General features: G+C 44.8%; 1 protein-coding gene across 3 annotated transcripts in view; it reads right to left on the reverse strand.

Moving 5' to 3' along the window:
* The window catches only part of agrn (agrin), a 478028-nt gene that overhangs the window by 197163 nt on the left and 261078 nt on the right, over positions 1–19787 (reverse strand). For 2 of the 3 annotated variants that reach the window (XM_041206167.1, XM_041206169.1), the window contains one exon: positions 8360–8407. In XM_041206167.1, coding sequence (XP_041062101.1) covers positions 8360–8407 — 48 coding nt within the window. Of the gene's footprint in view, positions 1–8359; positions 8408–17486; positions 19238–19787 lie in introns of those variants that run through there. The other variant, XM_041206168.1, reaches the window with a different exon arrangement.

The raw sequence follows: 19787 nt of genomic DNA on the forward strand, positions 1-19787 counted from the left end.
GTGTATTTCTGAAAGTTTCTGCTTTTATACCGGGTGTAACTGGTGGATTGAACCGGGATTATTTTCTTTAAATACAATCCTCGTTTAAAATCTTCACTATATCCAGGCGTGGGGAAAGATGGACCAGCAGCAGTTTACTGTGAACGCTCCCTGACTGTAAATGGAGGTCCACCAAGCTGTAATTGGTTTCAAACATCTGGTGCCCCTGGTCTCAGTCTCACTCAGAATTGGCTGATGGAAGAGAATGAAAAGCCTCAGAGACAAGGGCCACATGAGTGACAGGAACAATTTGCTGCTCAAGTCATTTGGGAGGGTGAAGGTGGGAGAATGAATTTCTTCTCTCTCTGACCTTCTGGAGTTGCAGTGGCCCCAGCCTTCCTGTGTTACCCACGATATCTCAGAATTCTTTAACACCACAAAAAGACATCAATTTTGCCCTGGATGAATACTTTGGCACTGTTCAGGTCATCAGGCAAAACGTGATCCTTTCACTGCACTTGTGCTCTCGTCAAAATTTAATCTGGGCATCTTGAGACGTATGTATCATCTGCAGTGTGAGGAGTTTACATTCTGTGTCAAAGCAACACCAGCCTAACCAATGACTCAGCCACTTCAGTCCTGCCATATCCTATTTCCAATGTGAAAATGCCTGTTGTGTGCCTGTCACCTTCAAGACACCACCTTTTTTTACATAGATCTAAAACCATTTTTTCAAAACTAAATTTAACAAGCAGTTGTTGCTAGTCCCCAGCACCAGCAGTGTGGAAGCATCTATGTTTCCTCATTTTGAGCAATTGCCTTAAAGTCACAACGCTGCTTTAAAGCTACAGTCCAGGTGAACAGCTAGGGAATAAAACTATGCTCAAGACCTGAGGTTGTCCGTCAGCAACACCACAGGAAAAATCATAGAACTTCACAAAGATAGGCCACATCCCTGGGGTCCAGAATTAGTCTAGTCATTGATGTTGACAGCCAGAAAACAGCAATATGAACTTGCCCTACCAATTAGAGGGGATTAAGACCCACCTCTTTTTTCAAAGTGGCACTTATGCCCATAGATTACCGGCAGAATTTTACATACTGCGGGAGGGTGTAAAATCGCACAAGACGACGTTGGGCAAGCGTCCCAACGTCATCGCGCACTTGCGCGCTATTTCGCTCGACGGGTGTGTGCAAAAAGCCGGCAGCGCGCCTGCCGACAATTAAGAGGGCAATTAAGCCCACTAACGGCGCAATTATCTCCGATTCTTCACGGCCTGTCCAACGGGCAAATGGGCCGGGCGGACTTTGTATTTTTCATCAAACCTCATCCAAGGGCGGGATGAGATTTCCGTGATGCAATAAAATAAAAATCAATATATGTGGGCAGCATTTTTGGCAGCCACATTTTCAGGTGATTGATTGTGATGCTTGGACATTTTTTTTCTGCTTTTAAAATCTTCCCTTTAGCTGTTTCAGGCCTTCAGCTCCCTGAGGCAGTTGTCTGCCTTCAGGGAGCTTTCTCGCAGCGTTCACCCACATCCGTGGAAAGGTCATCGCCTGCCCTCTGCCCGCCCCCACCCTGGCAGCGCTGAGCTTCTCAGTGCGCTTTTCACCTTGGCTGGCTGTTAGCTGGCCAGTCAGCGTGAAATCACAGTCGGCTGTCCATGCCCATCACAGTTGGGAGCCTGATTCCCCACTGCTCCCAGGCCCATTGATCGGGCGTGCCCACCAAAGGTAAAATTCAGGCCCATAAGATCATTAGGAGCAGGTCAATCAGCCCATCAAGCCTGCTCCACCATTCAATAAGACCATGGCTGATCTGATTGTGGCCTTAACTCTACTCTCCTGTCCGCCTTCCATAATCCTAGGTTCTCTTGTCAATCAAAAATCTAACTCAGCCTTGAATATGTTCAATGATCCAGCCACTTCTGCTCACTGGGGAAGAGAGTTCCAAAGACTAATGACCCTCTGAGAGAAGAAATTCCTCCTCATCTCTGCCTTAAATGGGAGGCTCCCTTATTTTTAAACTGTGCTTCTAATTTTAGATTTTTCCACGAGAGGAAACATCCTATCAGCATTCATCCTGTCAAGCCTCCTCAGAATCTTATAAGTTTCAAAAAGGTCACCTTTCATTCTTCTGATCCTCAGTGAGTATAGGCCCGACCATTTCTCACAAGACAAACCCCTTTAACCCATCAGCCATGTGAACCTTCTCTGAACTGCTTCCAATGCAAGTAAGTCCCTCCTTAAGTAAGGAGGCCAAAACTGTACACAGTACCCTAGGTGGGGTCATACCAATGCCCTTTACAGTTGTAATAAGACTGCCCTACTTTTATACACCATCCCTCTTGCCATAAAAGCCAAGGTTCCATTTGCCTTTTGGATTACTTGCTGTATCTGCACACTAACTTTTGCGATTCATGTACAAGGATGCCCAGATCCCTCCATGCAGCATGTTGTAGCCTTTCTCCATTTAAATAATATTCTTATTTATTTTTCCTGCCAAAGTGGGCAACCATACACTGGCAACATTTACTAAGTTTTTTGCCCACTCACTTCATCTACCTATATCGCTTTGCAGACTCTTTGTATGCTCCTCGCAAAGCAGGCAAGGAGGTTAACATTGGGAAATGGAACTTCTTTCTTGGTTAGCATTCCAGGCTCAGAGATAAATATCCTCACATTAATTCTATTAACGATTCAGAGATGAATTTCTGACCTCATATTCATGCCATCACTTAAGGCCGCCTATTTCCACCTTGGCAACATTGTCAACTTCATCCCTGTCCCAGCTCATCTGCTGCTGAAACCCTCTTCCGTGCCTTCATTACCTCGAGTCTTGACTATCCCAATCACTCCTGGTTGCTCTCCTATATTCTACCCCCTGTAAACTTGAGGTCATTCAAAATTCAGTTGCCTGTGTCTTAACTCACCACAAGCCTTGTTCCCCTATCATCTCTGTGCTTGTTGACCTACAGTGGCTTCTGGTCAAGCATTCATCCTTGTTTTCAAATCACTCCATGCTCTTGCCCCTCCCTACCTCTGTGATCTCCTCCAGACCACAACCCTCCGAGATATCTGTGCTCCTCTTGTGCATTCCCAATTATAATTGCTCCACCACTGGTGGCATGGTGGGGGGGAAGTGGGGGGGGCAGTCATGTTGCATCAGGGGAGGGGTCAGTGGGAGAAAAGGGGCAGTGAGGGTGATTGTAGGGTCAGTTGTATAGATACCCAGGAGAGTTAGACTATGGTTTTTCGGTCTAATATTTCCTGGGTAAACTATACAAGTTGGAACTGTCAGAAGTCTCTGACTTGAACTCAGAGTTGGGGACCTTTTCAAAAGGTTTCCAGGAGTAGGGGAATTGCCCATTGGAAGTGCAAACTTCCCGGGCAATTCCCACGGAGTCAGCAAACTGGGACTTCCATGGAGTCTTGGAGATGACGTATGGTCTCTGATTATCTGGAGACCAGAAGATCTGAGCCAATGTCTCATTTTGATTTTAAATCATTCTTAGTATTAATTTTAGTAGTTTAAAATTTGAATTGCAGTAATAAAGCCTTCCCTGAATATTTTTATGTCTGTAACAATATGATTTACAGCATTCCACACATAGATAGAAAACAAGCTAAGTCTGGCCCTGGAGATTAAAAATTCCCTTGCTCTTTCAGAAGCCTGAAGATGAATCCATTTTCTCTCTGATTGGTGATGTTAAAATATAATAAATTCATTATTGGAAATGGCCCTATTATCAGAGACTACCCTGAAGTAGAAAGGAGAGCAGCCTTTCCATTATATCATGCCAAAGCGCTTTACAGGGAAGAGTAACTTTTGAAATGTAGTCACTGTCATAATGCACTGTAAGCTCCCACAATTAGCAACGAGATAAGTGAGCTGTTAATCTGTAAAATATAGCATTCAGTACACAATCTAAAAGGGGAGTTTGCAGTCCTCCCTCGATTGACCAGTGGCCCTTGGCAGCCTTTCTACAACACGTGGGTCTTTGGCCCTCCATTAAAGGCTAACTTGGGCTGGGGATCTGGCATTGTTTCTTCTTGAGTACCAGCTGTGGCTCAGCTGGTGGTGCTCTCGCCTCCAAGTCACAAGATTCTAGGTTCAAATCCCATCCAGCGCTTGAACACAAAAAATCTAGGCTGAAACTCCAGTGCAGTACTGAGGGCGTACCGCACTGTCAGAGGTACAGTCTTTCAGATGAGAAGCCATCGGATTGCTTGGGTGGATGTAACAGATCCCATGATGTTACTTTGAAGAAGAGCAGGGCAGTTATCCCCTGTGTCCTGGCTAATATTAATCCCTCAAATCAATATCACAAAACAGATTATCCTGTTGCTGTTTGCGGGAGATTGTTGTATGCAAATCGCTGTGCTGTGCTTCCCACTCTACAACGGTGACTGTATTTCAAAAGTACTTCATTGGCTACAAAGCGCTTTAAGATATGAAAAGCGCTATATAAATGCAACTCTCTCATTTTTTTCCCCTGCTTCTGGCTCTTCAACAGAAGGTATAAAGTGTCTGCTGTCAGGAGCCAGCTGCACAGTAAAGTGAAAGGAGCCTATTAAAAGAGACAGCTGGTTGGATGGTGTTTTTTCCCTTCCCCTTTGGTGGTGGTGGTGGTGGTGGTGGGGGGCGGGGGGAGGAAATGCTTGGTCTCCACTTGCAGCTCACAGCGGGCGTCTGAAATCACAGCTTGGCGAGGCTGCTGGTGCAGATCCGTGTCCCTGTCAGTCACTCCTGAGAGCACTGCTCGGGTGGGAGGCGCAGCGACTGGGGTCTGTGGCATGTAGCAGAAAATCCTGAAACTGTTCATCAGGAATTTCACGCAAGTGAAAGTGCAGAGGACCCCACTGAATAAAGGGAGTTTTAGCGATACTTAATATCTACCTGGATAGGAGAAACGATCATGTCCCACTATCTCAACACAAAGGTACCTGTGGGCAGGGTTTGTTGGATGGTGGGGTTTCCCGTCCCAACACTAAAAGAGTCAGTGAGGAATGTGTCCACATCAGTGGTGGTGGGGGGGGGGGTGGGGGGGGTGTTGCCCGATGTAGAAACTGGGGACAGGGTTTTCCGGTTTTCCGGCCCTGTCTCGGGTGGGACGCACTGCGGGCAAGGTGGCACCCCAGCCAGAGGTCCACTGACTTACAGCGGGACCGGAAGATCCCGGCCACAGGTGGGCATGGAAAATCCTACCGAGGGCCTTTGAGGGAGGCACCCCACTCCCTGCTGGAGGCCAGACTAGGGCAACGTGTTGGACTTCCCCACCCACCCCCCCAGCTCCCCACTCTCCCTGAATTCCCCCCCACTTAAGGGCCACAATTAGGGTGAGGGCAGGTGGACCACCCTAGGCCTCGCCTGTGCCCCGTTAAATTGCAAACAGGTGGTTGTGGGAGAGCCATGGGATGGCCACCTGGGGACTTTTACCGCCACACCTCTCAGCAAATCCGCCAGCGGGGGACTGTAAAATTCTGCCCTCATGTTATGGGGGGAGGGATGGGGGGGTGCAATTTACGCCTGTGGCTAAACAAGTAACTGAACAAGCGGCAACTTCAGGAAAATAACAATTTTAACAAAAATGTTAGAGGCTTTTGACTGTCAGGGGTAAACATGGTGGGAGCATGTGAAATTGGGGAGGGTTTGGTGTGTTTAACTTCCAGACAAGAAAAAACATTCCCTCAAGAAGCATTTGCTTAATGGCAACAAGGCCAGAAATCTTCCGCATCCTACAGAAAATCTACACCATAAAGGCATTTCCTTTTCTCTCTCGTTTGCTAGCATTTCCTTTATGTGGAAAAACAAAACGCAGGTGCTTTGTAGAGCTTGCAATTCAACTTCAAAAACAGCTCCTAGTTATTCCAATCCCAGTTAGTGCTTTATTTCATTATTTACTCGAAAACCTCAAAGCAGAAGTGCCCAAGTTTTCAACCGGGAAGGAAAGGTTAAGCTCATCGCCAATCTCGTCACCCTCTAGCTCTGGCACGGTGAGCCAATAAACAAAATCCTCCAGACACATGAAAAGGCTCCATGAATCCAATTAACTAAAAGCTGCATTATCAACATTAATTATTAAATTTGGTGTTTCACAGTAACAGGCCAGAAACAATGCACATGTAATGTCACAGCTGTGAGTTATTTATAATGGTGGGCTAACTTATCTAAATCCCTTTATAATTACAAGTTGCACAACAAACAAAATTTTAAAAAAGGCACATTTCTGTCACATTGCTGAAATAAACGAAAACAGGAAAGAAATGTGAAGGAAAACTTAGCTGGCCAAGTGCCAATGTTGCTAATAATTGCTTCGAGTGGTAAAACAACATTTTAATCTGCCTAATAATATGCCAAAGGAACAGTATCACAACATCACGGTGTTTAAAAAGAAGATTGTTCAAAGTGGGTGTTTGAAATTTGGGCATAAATTGGCGTTTTGAGATCAGGATCAGAGGATTGGCTGTGATCCTCTTGATCTGTGATACGCACACAGGTGCCACCGAACCTACGCTTCATAACCACTCACTCTTTTATGCCCATTACAAAAATGAAATGTTCATAGAGCAGAATGGAGTTGGCACTTTTTTTTTATATAGACTAGATGCTTGACAGATTAAACAAAAACTTTGATAATTGACATGCAATTCATTTGATGGCTGAAGATGCTTTCCTGTGTCCAAAAAATAAACATGTACATTAAAAATGACCCAGGACATGGACTGGCTGACACACTTCAAAAGTGGCTGACATTCAGCTGGCTAAAACTTACATTTTGGAACTTCCTCCCTAAACCTCTCTGCTTTTCCCTACACTCCATGAAGCTCTTTTGAAAAAAAAAACCCTTTGACCATTTCTTTGGTCACATATTCTAATATCCCCTTCTGTGGCTTGATGTTAAATCTTGTCTGATAACATTTTGGGATGTTTCACAGTGTTAAATGTGCTATATAAATGCAAGGTGGCATTATTGATACATTTTGGATGAGGTAAATGATTTGTTATCACAGGGATAAATTTCACTCCACACATTTTATGTAATACTGTTGGACTTGGCTGCAAATGTACTGACATGCAGTGAGTGTAAAAGTCACAGAGTGTTGCACTGCATCAAACTCACTTGCCCTTTTGTTCAATTTTAGGATGACATAACGAAGAAGACAAATGATCGAAAATACAACTGCAGCTTTTTAACAATACGTAGGACCTACTTTGGAACACGTGCAGTGAGCAGAAATATGGAATAATCTCAGACACAGTCATTTTCTGCCCATAACGGATGGAAGCCATCTTTAAACATAAAGTCCACCGGAGATTTTGAACAAATCCTCTCTAGGTAATTGTTTCTCATGTTTTGCTGCTTCTGAGGGTTTGGAGATTAGCACGAGTCCAGTTTGGCAAGAGTCACACTGCCTCACAGGTGGCCTTGTGGTGCAGTGGGTAGTGTCCCTGTCTCTGATCCAGAAGGTCCAGGTTCAAGTCCCACTCCAGGACTTGACGACCAAGGAAAGTGCATTCATAACATGGCCAAACAGGTTGAATATCAATCCTTTCCAACACATGCCAATGGCAGGTGGTAAGAGCAGGAGGGATTCCAGGTTGGCCATGTGATGTGGGAAGAATGCTGGAGCCTCTATCATCACTAATCATAGTTCCAGACTACAACATGCATGTTGCCACGGCAACTCAGACTTTCTAAGTGAACTGTAACACACCAACACCACATCATCAGCCAGCTTGTGACATTAAATTGACAAAATGCCCAGTACTGTACAATTTGGCAAAAGGAGAATATAGGAACAGGAGTAAGCCAATATAAAATAAAATGTGAAATCCTAAAGAGGGCTGCAGGAGCAGAGAGATCTGGGGCTATATGTATATAAATAGATGAAGGCAGCAGGCCAGTTTGGAAAAGGAATATAGGATCCTTGGGCTTCCTCCCCACCGCTGGGATAATTTAACGCTTCCATCCCGACATTGTGCTTCCTGCATGAGTCAATGGCCTCACCTGCCTCTTACTGTGCTCCCTCAGCCGGCATTAAATTCCAAGCAGTGGCTTCAGGAGATGGGGAATGGTAATAGGTTGCAGATTATTTTAAACAAGGATTGGAGATAATCGAGGACAGCATGCTACCGAGATTAAGTCAGGTTAACTGTGTTTATTCATTGCAGAGAGCTCCAGGGCTTTTTAACAATGCTTTGAGGACCGCATTCTGCGAATCAGTTCCATTTTTTGCATGATTATAAGCCCACCGTTGCTCCTAAAATCCAGGCAAGCAAAGTTCAAAACGCTCAGCATCCAAGCAAAGCACTCACTTAAAGTTCTTTCATCTCTGACTGTGTATCGTTGTTCATTTTAAAGTGCTCACTTACCATCCTGTGATGTTGGAGGGGCTGGAGTGAACTTAATCACAGGTTTATCTAGAAAGAAAAGACAACAATCAGTTACAATCCAGTCAACATAACCAAGAAGTACCAGCCACAACATGGGACCTGTACCCCAGAGGGAATTCAAGTTGGTAGAATTTCAACACTTAGCCCAAAGCAAGAAAAATGATTTACATCATTCCCTGAGAATTTATAGATACTTCTATGTTTCAGTGTGTTTTTCCAGTTGGTCTTTATTACAAGCATCAGACAAGCATTTGTTGAAGAACATTTAAAGATGTAATGGATAATGTCAAAGCAGTCATGTCACACAATTGTATTACAACCTCTGGATGTGTATTTCTTTTTAAAAAAAATCTTAACTACCAACGACTATTCTGAAGAGCAAGCATCAATGCTTAGAAACCCTCTTGGATTGGATAGCCACACTGGTGACTTGCTGCAATGGCACTTGAAGAGTATTTATCCATGCGGTTATTCCTCATATTTGAATCTAGACTGCGAAAGTTAGCAGGATGATGAACAGAATTACAATCTTGCACACCTGACCTTGTCTCAGTTGACAACCACACACTTTCCAGCAGGGGCTATTGGCTAATAAATTGGAGTGGGAACCACAGCTTTTTAATGCCATCAAGATACGGAGGACAATTATGTGTCTGGGCTGTGGCTCAGTAGGTAGCTACTCTTATCTCTGGGTCAGAAGGTTGTGGCTTCAAGACTCGTGTCAGGGATTTGAACATAAAATCCAGGTTGACACTCCCAGTGCCAGTACTAAGGTAATGCTGCACTGCCAGAGGTACGGCTTTTCGGGTGAGATGCTGTCTGCCAGCCCCTAAGTGCCCTCTCGGGTAGTTATTAAAGAACCCAAGGCACTTTTCAAAGAGCAGGAGCGTTTTCCCAGGTCAATATTCATCTCTCAACTAGCGTCACCTAACAGATTATCTGGCCATTTAACTCATTGTGGTCTCTGAGAGCCTGTTGTGTGTTAACTGGCTGTTCCGCTTTTTACATCACAACAGTGACTACAGTGACTAAAAAAAAAATTCACTGGTTGTAAAGTACTTTGGGACGCCTAGAATTGTGAAAAGTCCAATGGAAGTGTTCCATATAAATTGATGCATGAATGTTGAAAGCACATGAGAATCCATGGGCTATACTTAATGGAAGCTGCACAGGTCTCGCCCACAGGAGCCCTCTTTCACCTCTTTTATGGAAGGCCAGAAAATTAAGTGCCACTCAGGCATTTGACAGGCCAGAAGTGGACCTTCCCCTGGAGACAAAGGAGCCAGCGGCTGAAGTTTTGCTTGCTGAGATTTTCTAGTCAATCAGAGGCCGACAGCTCTTCTGTACTCAGCAGTGCCACTGGAGAGGCAGTGGCTGTTGCCAATACTACATCCACCCAAGGTGGGCCCAGGCACATGTGAGTAATGGTGGGAAGGGGCTCCCCAGGGGAGGGAGGAGTGAAGGGGGAAATTGGCATCAAGGGTAGGGGGTGACTCCCAGCAGGTACCTCACTTCTCCATGCCAGGGAGTGCCTTTGAATGAGGACCGCCCTGAAAGCCTACAAGCAAACATGCCAGGGTTTGGTTGTTGGGCTCCCTATATGTTGAGTCATCTGCCTGCCATTGAGTTAATACCAGTGATGACAGGATGAGGCCCTTAAGTGGGCATTGTTGGTCAATTAAGGACCTCAATTGGTGGTGGGGTAAGAAGGCCGTCCATGGGCCTTCCCACCATGGACTTAAATCAGGGCGGAGGCGGAAAGATGGTGAGGTCCCCACCTGATTAAATGCCCCCAGCCCCGTCACCAAACTCACCACAGGTAAGGGCAGTAAGTTCCACTCCTTGTCCCTCAAGGCACAATAACGAAACAGAGATAGTCCACGAGTATCCCTCAGGATATATTCTAAGTGTTTGGTGGGTAAAGCCACCCACTGAGGGGGTGTACAAGCCAAAGGGACAAGAACAGTTCCAGGTTCAAACGTTGCTCTGTGCTGTACTGTTGATCTCAGTTAGATCACCAATAAAATACAGTTGCTCCCAGTAACTTTAGGCTGAGAATGGAGGATAATCAGAATTTCTGAGCCCTCCTTCTAAACAATTAGGAAAAGACCAAATATAGAAGTGATCCCCACATGGTTGAATAACTTGCCAACACTCACTCATATATGAAGAATAGCCACTTTAAGCAATTATTAAAAGACTGTTGACACCAACGGAGCTGTACCCAGCAAGAATCGGTTTCTTTATAAGAAAGAGATTTGACGAAAAGAGGGGAGTGAAAAGAGATGGAAAACAAGAGAAAAGATGGGGGAAAAAAACAGAAAAGAAAACTTAACAAGGCATCTCCAGCTCTTTTTCTTGTCCATTAGAAAAGGCCAAGACCCTGAACCCAGTTTAATAAATGGTCACTCTTTATTTACATTTCTGGTATAGATGAAAAGTATTCGAATCAAGCTCACTGAAAAGCTGAGGCGAATGCTTTCTGAAAGAAAATTCACATCACCATGGTAACTCATTAACATATGAAACAATTATAAATAATAAAACACAAGCTGAAAACGATGGGAATGATTCAGAAGCATATTTACTTTGGGTGCTCTGATGGGAATTAGTTCTCAAACCATCTCACCCTTGACATCCCCATTGAGCTCCTCTAGTTTGGGGGCTCTTACAGCCAAATATCTCCATTGTGCTGGAAGATGTCATGGGCATTTTCATAATTTCCAATACTATCCCTTAATTAGATCAGAGTTGCACTTACACCAGCCGAAGACTAAAAGCCCTTTCAGACCAAGCAGTCTTATCCTAAATGCAAGTGGGCAAGTTCACGAAGATACAGTGGATACATTAGAACAGTTGACAAAAGGTACCTCATTCGCTGTAAAGTATGTTGGAATGCCCTGAAGAGGTGAAAGGCTCTATATAAATGCAAGTTACGCAATACAAATTCCTTAAAGGTATTCTTCCACTAGTGGAGTGCAGCTAGCTGGAATATCAACAGCAGGATTTACAATGAACTGAGACATTAGTAGACTCATTAAACTGAGTCTAGGCATCCGTTGTCAGATGTTAGCCTTCTTATTCCACCGAAGCACATGCAGGTCAGTCCTCTATATTTTCCCTCATTTAATTTGAAATCCTTGTGGCACAGTGGGTAACGTCCCAGCCTCTGAGCCAGAAGCTCTGGGTACGGGACCCACCCCATGACTTAATGGCCAAGGAAGGCGCGGTTTGGCCAAAAAGATTGAGTATCAACTTGTAAATCCTTCCAACACATGCCAATGGCAGGCGGTAAGAGTGGGAGATATTCCTGGTCAGCCATTTGATGGAAAGAAATTGGAGCATCCACCATCACTATCCACAGCTTCAAGCTATAACGTGCGTGTAAAAGTATATGCTGCTACAGCAAATCCCACTCCTTGTGGGGTGGGGGCTGGTTGGCTCAGTTGGCTGGATGGCTGGTGTAGATCAGATTGGTGGCAGCAGCATGGGGTTCGATTCTCATTCTAGCTGGAGTGGATTTGGGATCTGCTTCTTTGCCTGACCTTTGATGGTATTGTGGGTCAGGTCTGCTTTTGTTCAGAGAACTGAGGGAGAATTAGGTCTGTGTTACCCAACAGAGCACAAGAGCACTAGAAAAGGTTAAAACAAAGAAACTAGTGCCATTCATACGGAACGTTTAAAACTGAACTTACATTTTACCCTGGGATTTGACATCCATCAATCTACCTCAAATGCCACAAATGAATGGCTTTAACCTTGTTATTTTGCTCTGTGGGTTAGCACTCCTCCTCGAATCAGAGGGTGCTGGGTTCAAGACCTACTCCAAAGACATGAGCATAAAATCCAGGTTGACATTTCAGTGCAATACTGAGGGGTGCTACACTGCCGGAGATGCCATTTTTCGCATTTGACATTAAAGCGAGGCATGGATATAAAAGATCTTGTGGTACTATTTTGGAAAAGAACAGGGGAGTTCTACCCAGTGAAATAAAAACAGAAAATGCTAGAAAAACTCAGCAGACCCGGCAGCATCTATGGAGAGAGAGAAACAGGATTAATGTTTCCGAGTCCATATGACTGCTTCGGAGCTTCTTCAGGCTCCTCTTCTTCTGGTCTCTCTCCGCAGATGCTGCCAGACTGCTGAGTTTTTCCAGCACTTTTTGCTTTTATTTCAGATTTCCAGAATATGCAGTATTTTGCTTTTATTTCAGTTCTACCCAGTGTCCTGGCCAATAGTTATCCCTCAACAGAAATCACTAAAATAGGTTATTTGGTCTTTATCACATCGCTGTTTGCGGAACCTTGCTGTGCACAAAATTGGCTCTGGCATTTCCTACTTTACAACAATGGCTAGGCTTCAAAAATACTTAAATTGGCTGCAAAGCGCTATGGGTCATCCTGAGGTTGTGAAAGATGCTATATAAATGCATTTCTTTCTATTTTATTAATGACAGTTTTTATTAACATCAGTGAAATTTCTGTTGTTAAACTAGATTAACCTAGATTTAGGTAAGGAATGAATGCTGGACATGTCAATTTGAATCTACTTAACACAGACCAATTGCCACCTAGCAGTCCAGCAGCACTTATATAGTAGGAAATCAGAAATTTAATTTAAAATGGAGCATCAGATGCAGGGTTAATTGAACCATTTTGAGTACTAAAATTTTACCTTTATCCAATGTGGATGTGAAAGGGTTAAAAAGATCAATATTGTATCCTCAAACATAAGGAAGGTTAAAGGTTATGGGGAAAAAAAATGACCCTATATTCTACTTAGTGACCCACTGCCTTCCTAATGGAATATCATTAAGCTGTGGCACTTATTCCAGAGACCCGGATCTCTGATATAATAGATTTTATGTCAAAAATGTGCTGTGGTATTTCCTATACTTTGCATTCAATCATAGCAACAATTGTACTAAAGATATTGTTTTATATCCATTTTATCATCATCTGGTGCTAACCGGTTTTTATATAGTATGAACGTATATTTGAGGCATAAATCACAGCTATGTTCTTCCATTATTTCAGCATGAATTCAAAGTGATTGAAAAAATGAGACACATATCCTAAAACACCACATTAGGGCATATGCATGATGCTCCCTGAAAAAGCCACAAGGCACTGGCTCAGACTCCATTCATGTAAAGTGCATCATCTTACATTCCCATTTTATTCAGCTGAAGCTGCCGTTGAGCCCAGCAGAATGAGGGCGAGCTTGAACTCTGCTCGTGGGGTTATACAGCTGAGCACGCCAATGGCAATAGTTACCATGCCAAATGGACTGCAATGAATGCATAGATATCTAATAGATGATGAACAGTTCAGCCGGTCTCAGTTACATCAGGCAAACGCGGGCTCCGCATGCATTAATCTAGACAATTTACCAATGGCATGGATTTGAAGTGGGAATCTCAGAGTCACACGCCTCTTAAACGTGATGCAGTCGACAAAACTGCAATTAACATCCCGTCCCCTGCTAATTTTTTGAAAAGCATACTTGCTTGAACAGCGGTGGGAAACAGATGAAGCTGGCACAAGGTAAGGGTCCTAAGCATAGTTATTATTATAACGTAAAGTAGGAAAAGTGGCTGCCAATTTGTGTGCAACAAGGTTCTACAAATGACAGCGGGATAAATGAACAGGTAGTTAATGAAAAAGAGTCACATGGACTCGAAGCATTAACTCTGTTTTTTCTCTCCACAGATGCTGTTAGACCTGCTGAGCTTTTCCAGCATTTTCTGTTTTTGTTTCAGATAATTAGTGAACTTGGTTAAGGGATAACTGTTGGGTAGAGCATCAGGGAAAATTCCCCTGCTTTTCTTCAAAACAAAGCCATGGGCTCTTTTATGTCTACCTGACACGGCAAGTAGGTTCAATGCCTCACACAAAAGATGCCAACTTGGGCAATGCAAGACTCCTTCAGTGGTGCATTTGAATATCAATCTGGAATTTGCACTCAGGTTTCTGGAGTGGAACTCGAACACAAAACCTACCGATTCAAGAGGCAACAGTGCTACCACTGAGCTGAAGTTAAAACCCACTTTGTCCTCATCTTCAAATTCTTCATATCCTTGCCCACCCTATCTCTGCATCAGCTCTTATATCCTTTAGTCCTCTCACTCTGGTCTTCTGTGTATCCTCTCCCTGTGTTCCACCATTAGGAGCACAGTTTTCAAACAACAAGGCTCAATTCTCTGGAACCCCTTCCCTTAATCCCTCCAAGATGTCCCTCTTTTCCCACTATCTTGAAAGAAATATTCACCTGAGCTTTGGGTCATTTTTCTAATGCCCACTTGGCTCAGCATCCATTCCTATATTTTATTTTAATTTTCTTTCCCCAAGCCTTAGAAGAGTCTTATACAGTCTGGATGCTACATAAATGTAATTTTTTGTTGTCAGTTCAGTTCCCTCACCATTCTGACCTTGACAACTCCTCTCACCAGTTCCTTAATGAAGTCATCAGAATTCAAGGTTAAAAAGTTGAACACAAAACAAAACACAATTCTTCGCGCTTGAACATTAGGTATTGATGGCAAAAACCTCCCATTTTAAATTATACCACACCCTAAACTATTCTAGTAAGGAGGGGGGAAGGACTCTGCAATTTGTTGTGAATAAGTGTTCTTTCTAAAGGACCTTTTTGTGCAGCTGCTGTTTGCTGTAGTCATTCCGTTTGGTCCTGTCAGATGCAAGCGTCATCAGAATACTATCCAACTGTTCAGAAGCAGGAGAAGCCAGCAGGCCAGTGGCTGAGGGGGAACTTGATCCAGGATGTGCACCACAGATTCATAACTCTACCAGTACCAGGGCTTACAGTACAGAGAAGATTCACGATTCATTCCTGGAATGAAGGGCTTCTCTTATGAGAAAAGGTTGAACAGTTGGACCTATACCAATTGGAGTTTAGAAGAATGAGAGGCGAACTTATTGAAACAGACAAGACACTAAGGGGACTTTATATGGTGGATTCTGTAAGGATGCTTCCTCCTGTGGGAGAGACTAGAACCAGGGGACACAGCTTAAGAAAAAGAGGTCTCCTTTTAAGACAGAGATGAGGAGAAATTCTCAGATGGTGGTTGGTATGTGGAATTTTCTTTCCCAGAAAGCAGTGGAGGCTGGGTCATTGAATTTATTCCAGGCTGAGTTAGATAGACGTTTGATTGGCAAGGGGGTTCAGTGTCATGGCAAGCAGACAGGAAAATGGAGCTGAGACCACAAGTGGATCAGCCTTGATCTTACTGAATGGCAGAGCAGGCTCAAAGGGTTGCATGGTCTACCACTGCTTCTAAATTCTAAGAACCTACGAACTGATTTAATTACACATACAGTGAACAGCGAGAAATTCAAATCTAAAAGACGAATCCCTCCATCTATGGCCAACGTGAAAGGATTCCGGTCAAGCCCAACCACAATTAGGAAAGAGTAGAATACTGCAATGTGCTGACACTCCTGTGTGTGCAAATGTCCTGACCTTTGATTTAGAATGCTGCAATGAAGCAATCATGAATAGTCAAGTCACCTTGTACCTTAGACTCGGGCTTGATATGAAAACTAGGCAAATTGTTCTGTAGTTAAATCTTTTACTTTCATACTGCAAGCTTTTTTTTTCTCCCCTCCCAGCTTCTCAACCCTTCTTCAGAAGGAGCTGACACTTGCCGGGGCTTCACAGGCATTGGGCACCTTGCAGTACTTTTCCTCCAAGTGACCATCCTCCATGCAGTGAGCAGCAGGCAGAGCATCGTATCTGACTGGGTTCATCACCCAACATCCATATGCTAATAACTTCAGTTTACGGAATTGCAATTAAGGGTACTGCCTCTCCTCCCTTCCTCCCCTACATACCCCACCCTGGGAACAAGGGTCCTGAATCTAACTGTATTACCCATCTGACATCAAACAATTACACCATCAGGGCAATATACTTCCAAACAGGAAGTACTAGTTACCAAATCCATCATCAAAGTCTTTTTCCTAATTATTACAGATTTGTCTTAAATCTCACTATATTGCATTCTATGCTTGTGAGGATGTTAATTAAAACCTTTTAATAATCTTGTCTTCAAAAGAATAACATTTACATATAAAGTGTCCTCTGGCTCTTATGATATTGCAATTATTCCTTTGAAGACTGCAGTGACAGATCTACATCAGAAAACTAGTGAAGGCCTTTGAAGTAGTTTCTAAATGTCCCCATTTGGAATGGAGCAACTAAGTTCCAGAAAACTATGGTCTTTAATACTCTAAGCTACAGGACTGCTGTTTATTCCTTTCTCTTATAATTAATTTCTCACTGTTCTCGATTGCAACCCTGCGTCATGCACCAACTCATGACAGGATAGAAGTTGACTTCCAACCACTTCACTTAACAGCATTCTATCCACAAAGTGCTGCTTCCAGATTCACATGTTGGAACTCAGGCAGTCACTATGTGTGCAAGTGGAAATTCATTATTTGCTGTGGCACATAGAGTCATCAGTCAGGGTTATCTTATGTGCTTTCTTATAATGCATCTTGTGTAGTGGTGGTGGTGAGTGGGTGGGGGGGGGGGGGGGGGGGGGGGGGGGGGGGAGTGGCACTAAATCATAGAATCCTACAATACAGGAGGCCCATCATGCCCATGACAACTCTTTGAACTCCAATTAATCTCGCTCCCCTGAAATTACCCCATACAGGAAAACCCGGGCCTACCAGGTCCTGCTGACCTGCTTCACTTTGCAAAAAGGAGCTCACTGGGCCTGTTGTCTCGGACCCCGATTCTCGAGGCGCAATATTACTTACTCTCTGGTCTCCCTTCGGAGAGGTAAAAGTTCTACGTTTTTACTGTTGGATATTCCCGGTGACAGGCCTATCCCAATTAGTGCACTACCAGGTAAAATCTTAATGCTTAGGCTTGAAATAAACCAGAGTGGGCCACCTTATTCAAAATAGCAAGTGCAACTAGAGAGAAATAAGAAAGCAACCCCGGTTAGTTGATGTAACTCAGTCACGCAAAGTAAGCTGCACATTAACAATTCAACATGATTTAAACCAAGTATCACTGGCAAATTCTGCATTCGGCCATGAACAATTTTTGGAAGATTGGAAGCGGGCAACGTACAATTGTTGAGGAAGAGGAGGACGGCGAAGCCGAGTGTCGAGGTTGCCAACAGGATCAAGCAGATGTTGCACGGGATCATGAAGTATCGCACGACCAGAGAGACCTTGTGTTGGTACATTCTGCCCCGGGGGTGTGCAGGGGCTGTGGGATAGCGGCCGCCAGCCATGACGCACACAACGTTCTGCTCGCAACCCCAGGTGTAAAGGCAGATCTCAAGTCCCCAGGTCGCAGGGCAAGTAAGGCAGCTTTTTAAATCAGTGCTCCCATCCGACCTTCTCCCAGGTTACTGGCGCGGCGTTGAAGACTGTGACAAACCGGCCAAAGCTGGTCAAACATCTTTCGCCTCCCTTCAGTACGCGCAGCCCCTCAGAAAATGATCCATGTCACATGAATCGGGCACCCGCTGCAAAATTCAATTCCCTTTTGCAGGTAAATGGAAATGATTCCAAGCCTTCAAGTGGTGCATGTTGTGCAGAGGCCAAGTCTGTCGCTCACTTTCAGCATGACAACCGGTGAACAGGTTCACTCCACACGTGAAAGGACTGCAAGACAGCAGCCAGGCAGTTCATCCAGAAAGTACCACTGCCCCATTTCTTTTTTTTAAAAAAAAGGGGATATAAAAAAAAAGACAGCACACACAGGGGACCGGCTAAGCCACAATAGCTTTCTCGGGTGGGTTGGCCAGTTGATCTATTAGCAAAGAATGGCCTCCTTTCAGCTGCTCTTTTGTGACCAGTTGACTCTGAAGCAAAAAAAAAATCGCCTTTTTTCACCTTTATCTGTGCTCACTTCTGAGTCCCACAGGCAGGTCGAGCTGAAGTCACCAAAACTACGGTTCGGAAATCAGCCTGTTCTCAGTTGTGTAGGTTCGTCGCTCTATATCCAACGCTTGACCCATCCCAAACCCGCCTCTGAGACCAGTGAACGCCCCAATACTTATCGGTAACGTGGTTAAAAATGTGGAGCTCCCCCACCCCCAACAACCCCTCAGAAATTGAGCAGGCAATAGTCACTACTGTACTACTGTGTAACCAAACACAACCACTTCACCCCAGCCACAAGCCCCCGCTCGGTTTCAGCTGCAGCCCCGAGTCTCTTTCCCTCGACTGGAGTTTTATTGCTTAGAGAAAAAAAGAGCGAAGATCTTCCAGCCCCCTTGCCGCCTGCTACAGACAGCGTGCAGGAAAAGATGGGCGTTGTGGGGGGGCTGGTGGGTGGGTGCAGCTTTTCAGGGATCAAGTTTAGTGCCTCCAGGAACCTGCTGACATGTTCGCCTCCCTGGGAGCCAGGAGACCGCCTCAATCGCGCCTCATCCTTGGGACTCGCCTCCTCGTCATTCTCCTGGTTTCAAGACTTCCAAGTCCTCAAGTTTCACCAGGGCGAACTGAAGTCCTCGGCGGGGGCGGGGGGAACAGGAAATGTTCTCCCCGTCTCTTTATCTCTGGAGATGAAAGCGACCCCTTCTTTGTGCGAGAAGAAGCAGCCTCTTCAGTTTCTTCTGTCTGCCTCTCTCTCTCCCTCTCTTCGCAATCTTCTGATCTGAGCACAAGCCTCCCCTCAACACAGCAGGTAAAGCAGTGCAGCAGGTATGAAGACAGACAAGCATTCAAGACTGTCGACACAACAAAAGGACCTCGGCAGTTTATAGTCCCGGCTTTAGACTGAGGCTGTTTCTCACTCTCTGTTCTTTTTTTTTCCGCATCTGCATCAGACAACCATCAGTAACAAAAGCGGAGCTTGAGGGAATTCTCTCCTCGCCCTCCTCTGGGAGCAGAGTGTGCAAAAGAGAGAGAGAGAGTTGGGGGGGGGTGGGGGGGGGGAAATAAACCCGGAGCAGCCAGAATCGCACTCACTGAAAACACAGCGTGCTCACACACACACACACACACACACACACTCTCTCTCTCTCTCTCCAACTAGCCCGTGTGTGTCTGGCAGAACGCTAGCCGCCAGCAGCAGTAGCAACAACACCTTCACCAACCGCAGATGAAGCCCTGCTCACCAATCCTCTCGCAGGATAAGAGAAACTTCACATTTTGGGAAGGGAGGGTGGCGAGGAGCTGGAGAAAAAGGAAAAAAAAAATGGGGGGGGGGGGTCGGGTGGATAGACAGAAAAACAGAGAGCGTGTGGAGCACCAGAGGAAGGAAGGGTGGAGCTGAGCACCAGCTGTTTCAGAGTTCTCACAGAACACAGCCCTGTGCACGGCGTTCGGCGCCTTTTCCCAGGGCACATTCATAATTCTTGCCCTTATCCAAGTGAAGGATGCGATATAACAGGGCACAGGGCGCGATAGAAACCTT

Source organism: Carcharodon carcharias, chromosome 15, assembly GCF_017639515.1.
Source record: "Carcharodon carcharias isolate sCarCar2 chromosome 15, sCarCar2.pri, whole genome shotgun sequence".
Classification (NCBI taxonomy): domain Eukaryota; kingdom Metazoa; phylum Chordata; class Chondrichthyes; order Lamniformes; family Lamnidae; genus Carcharodon; species Carcharodon carcharias.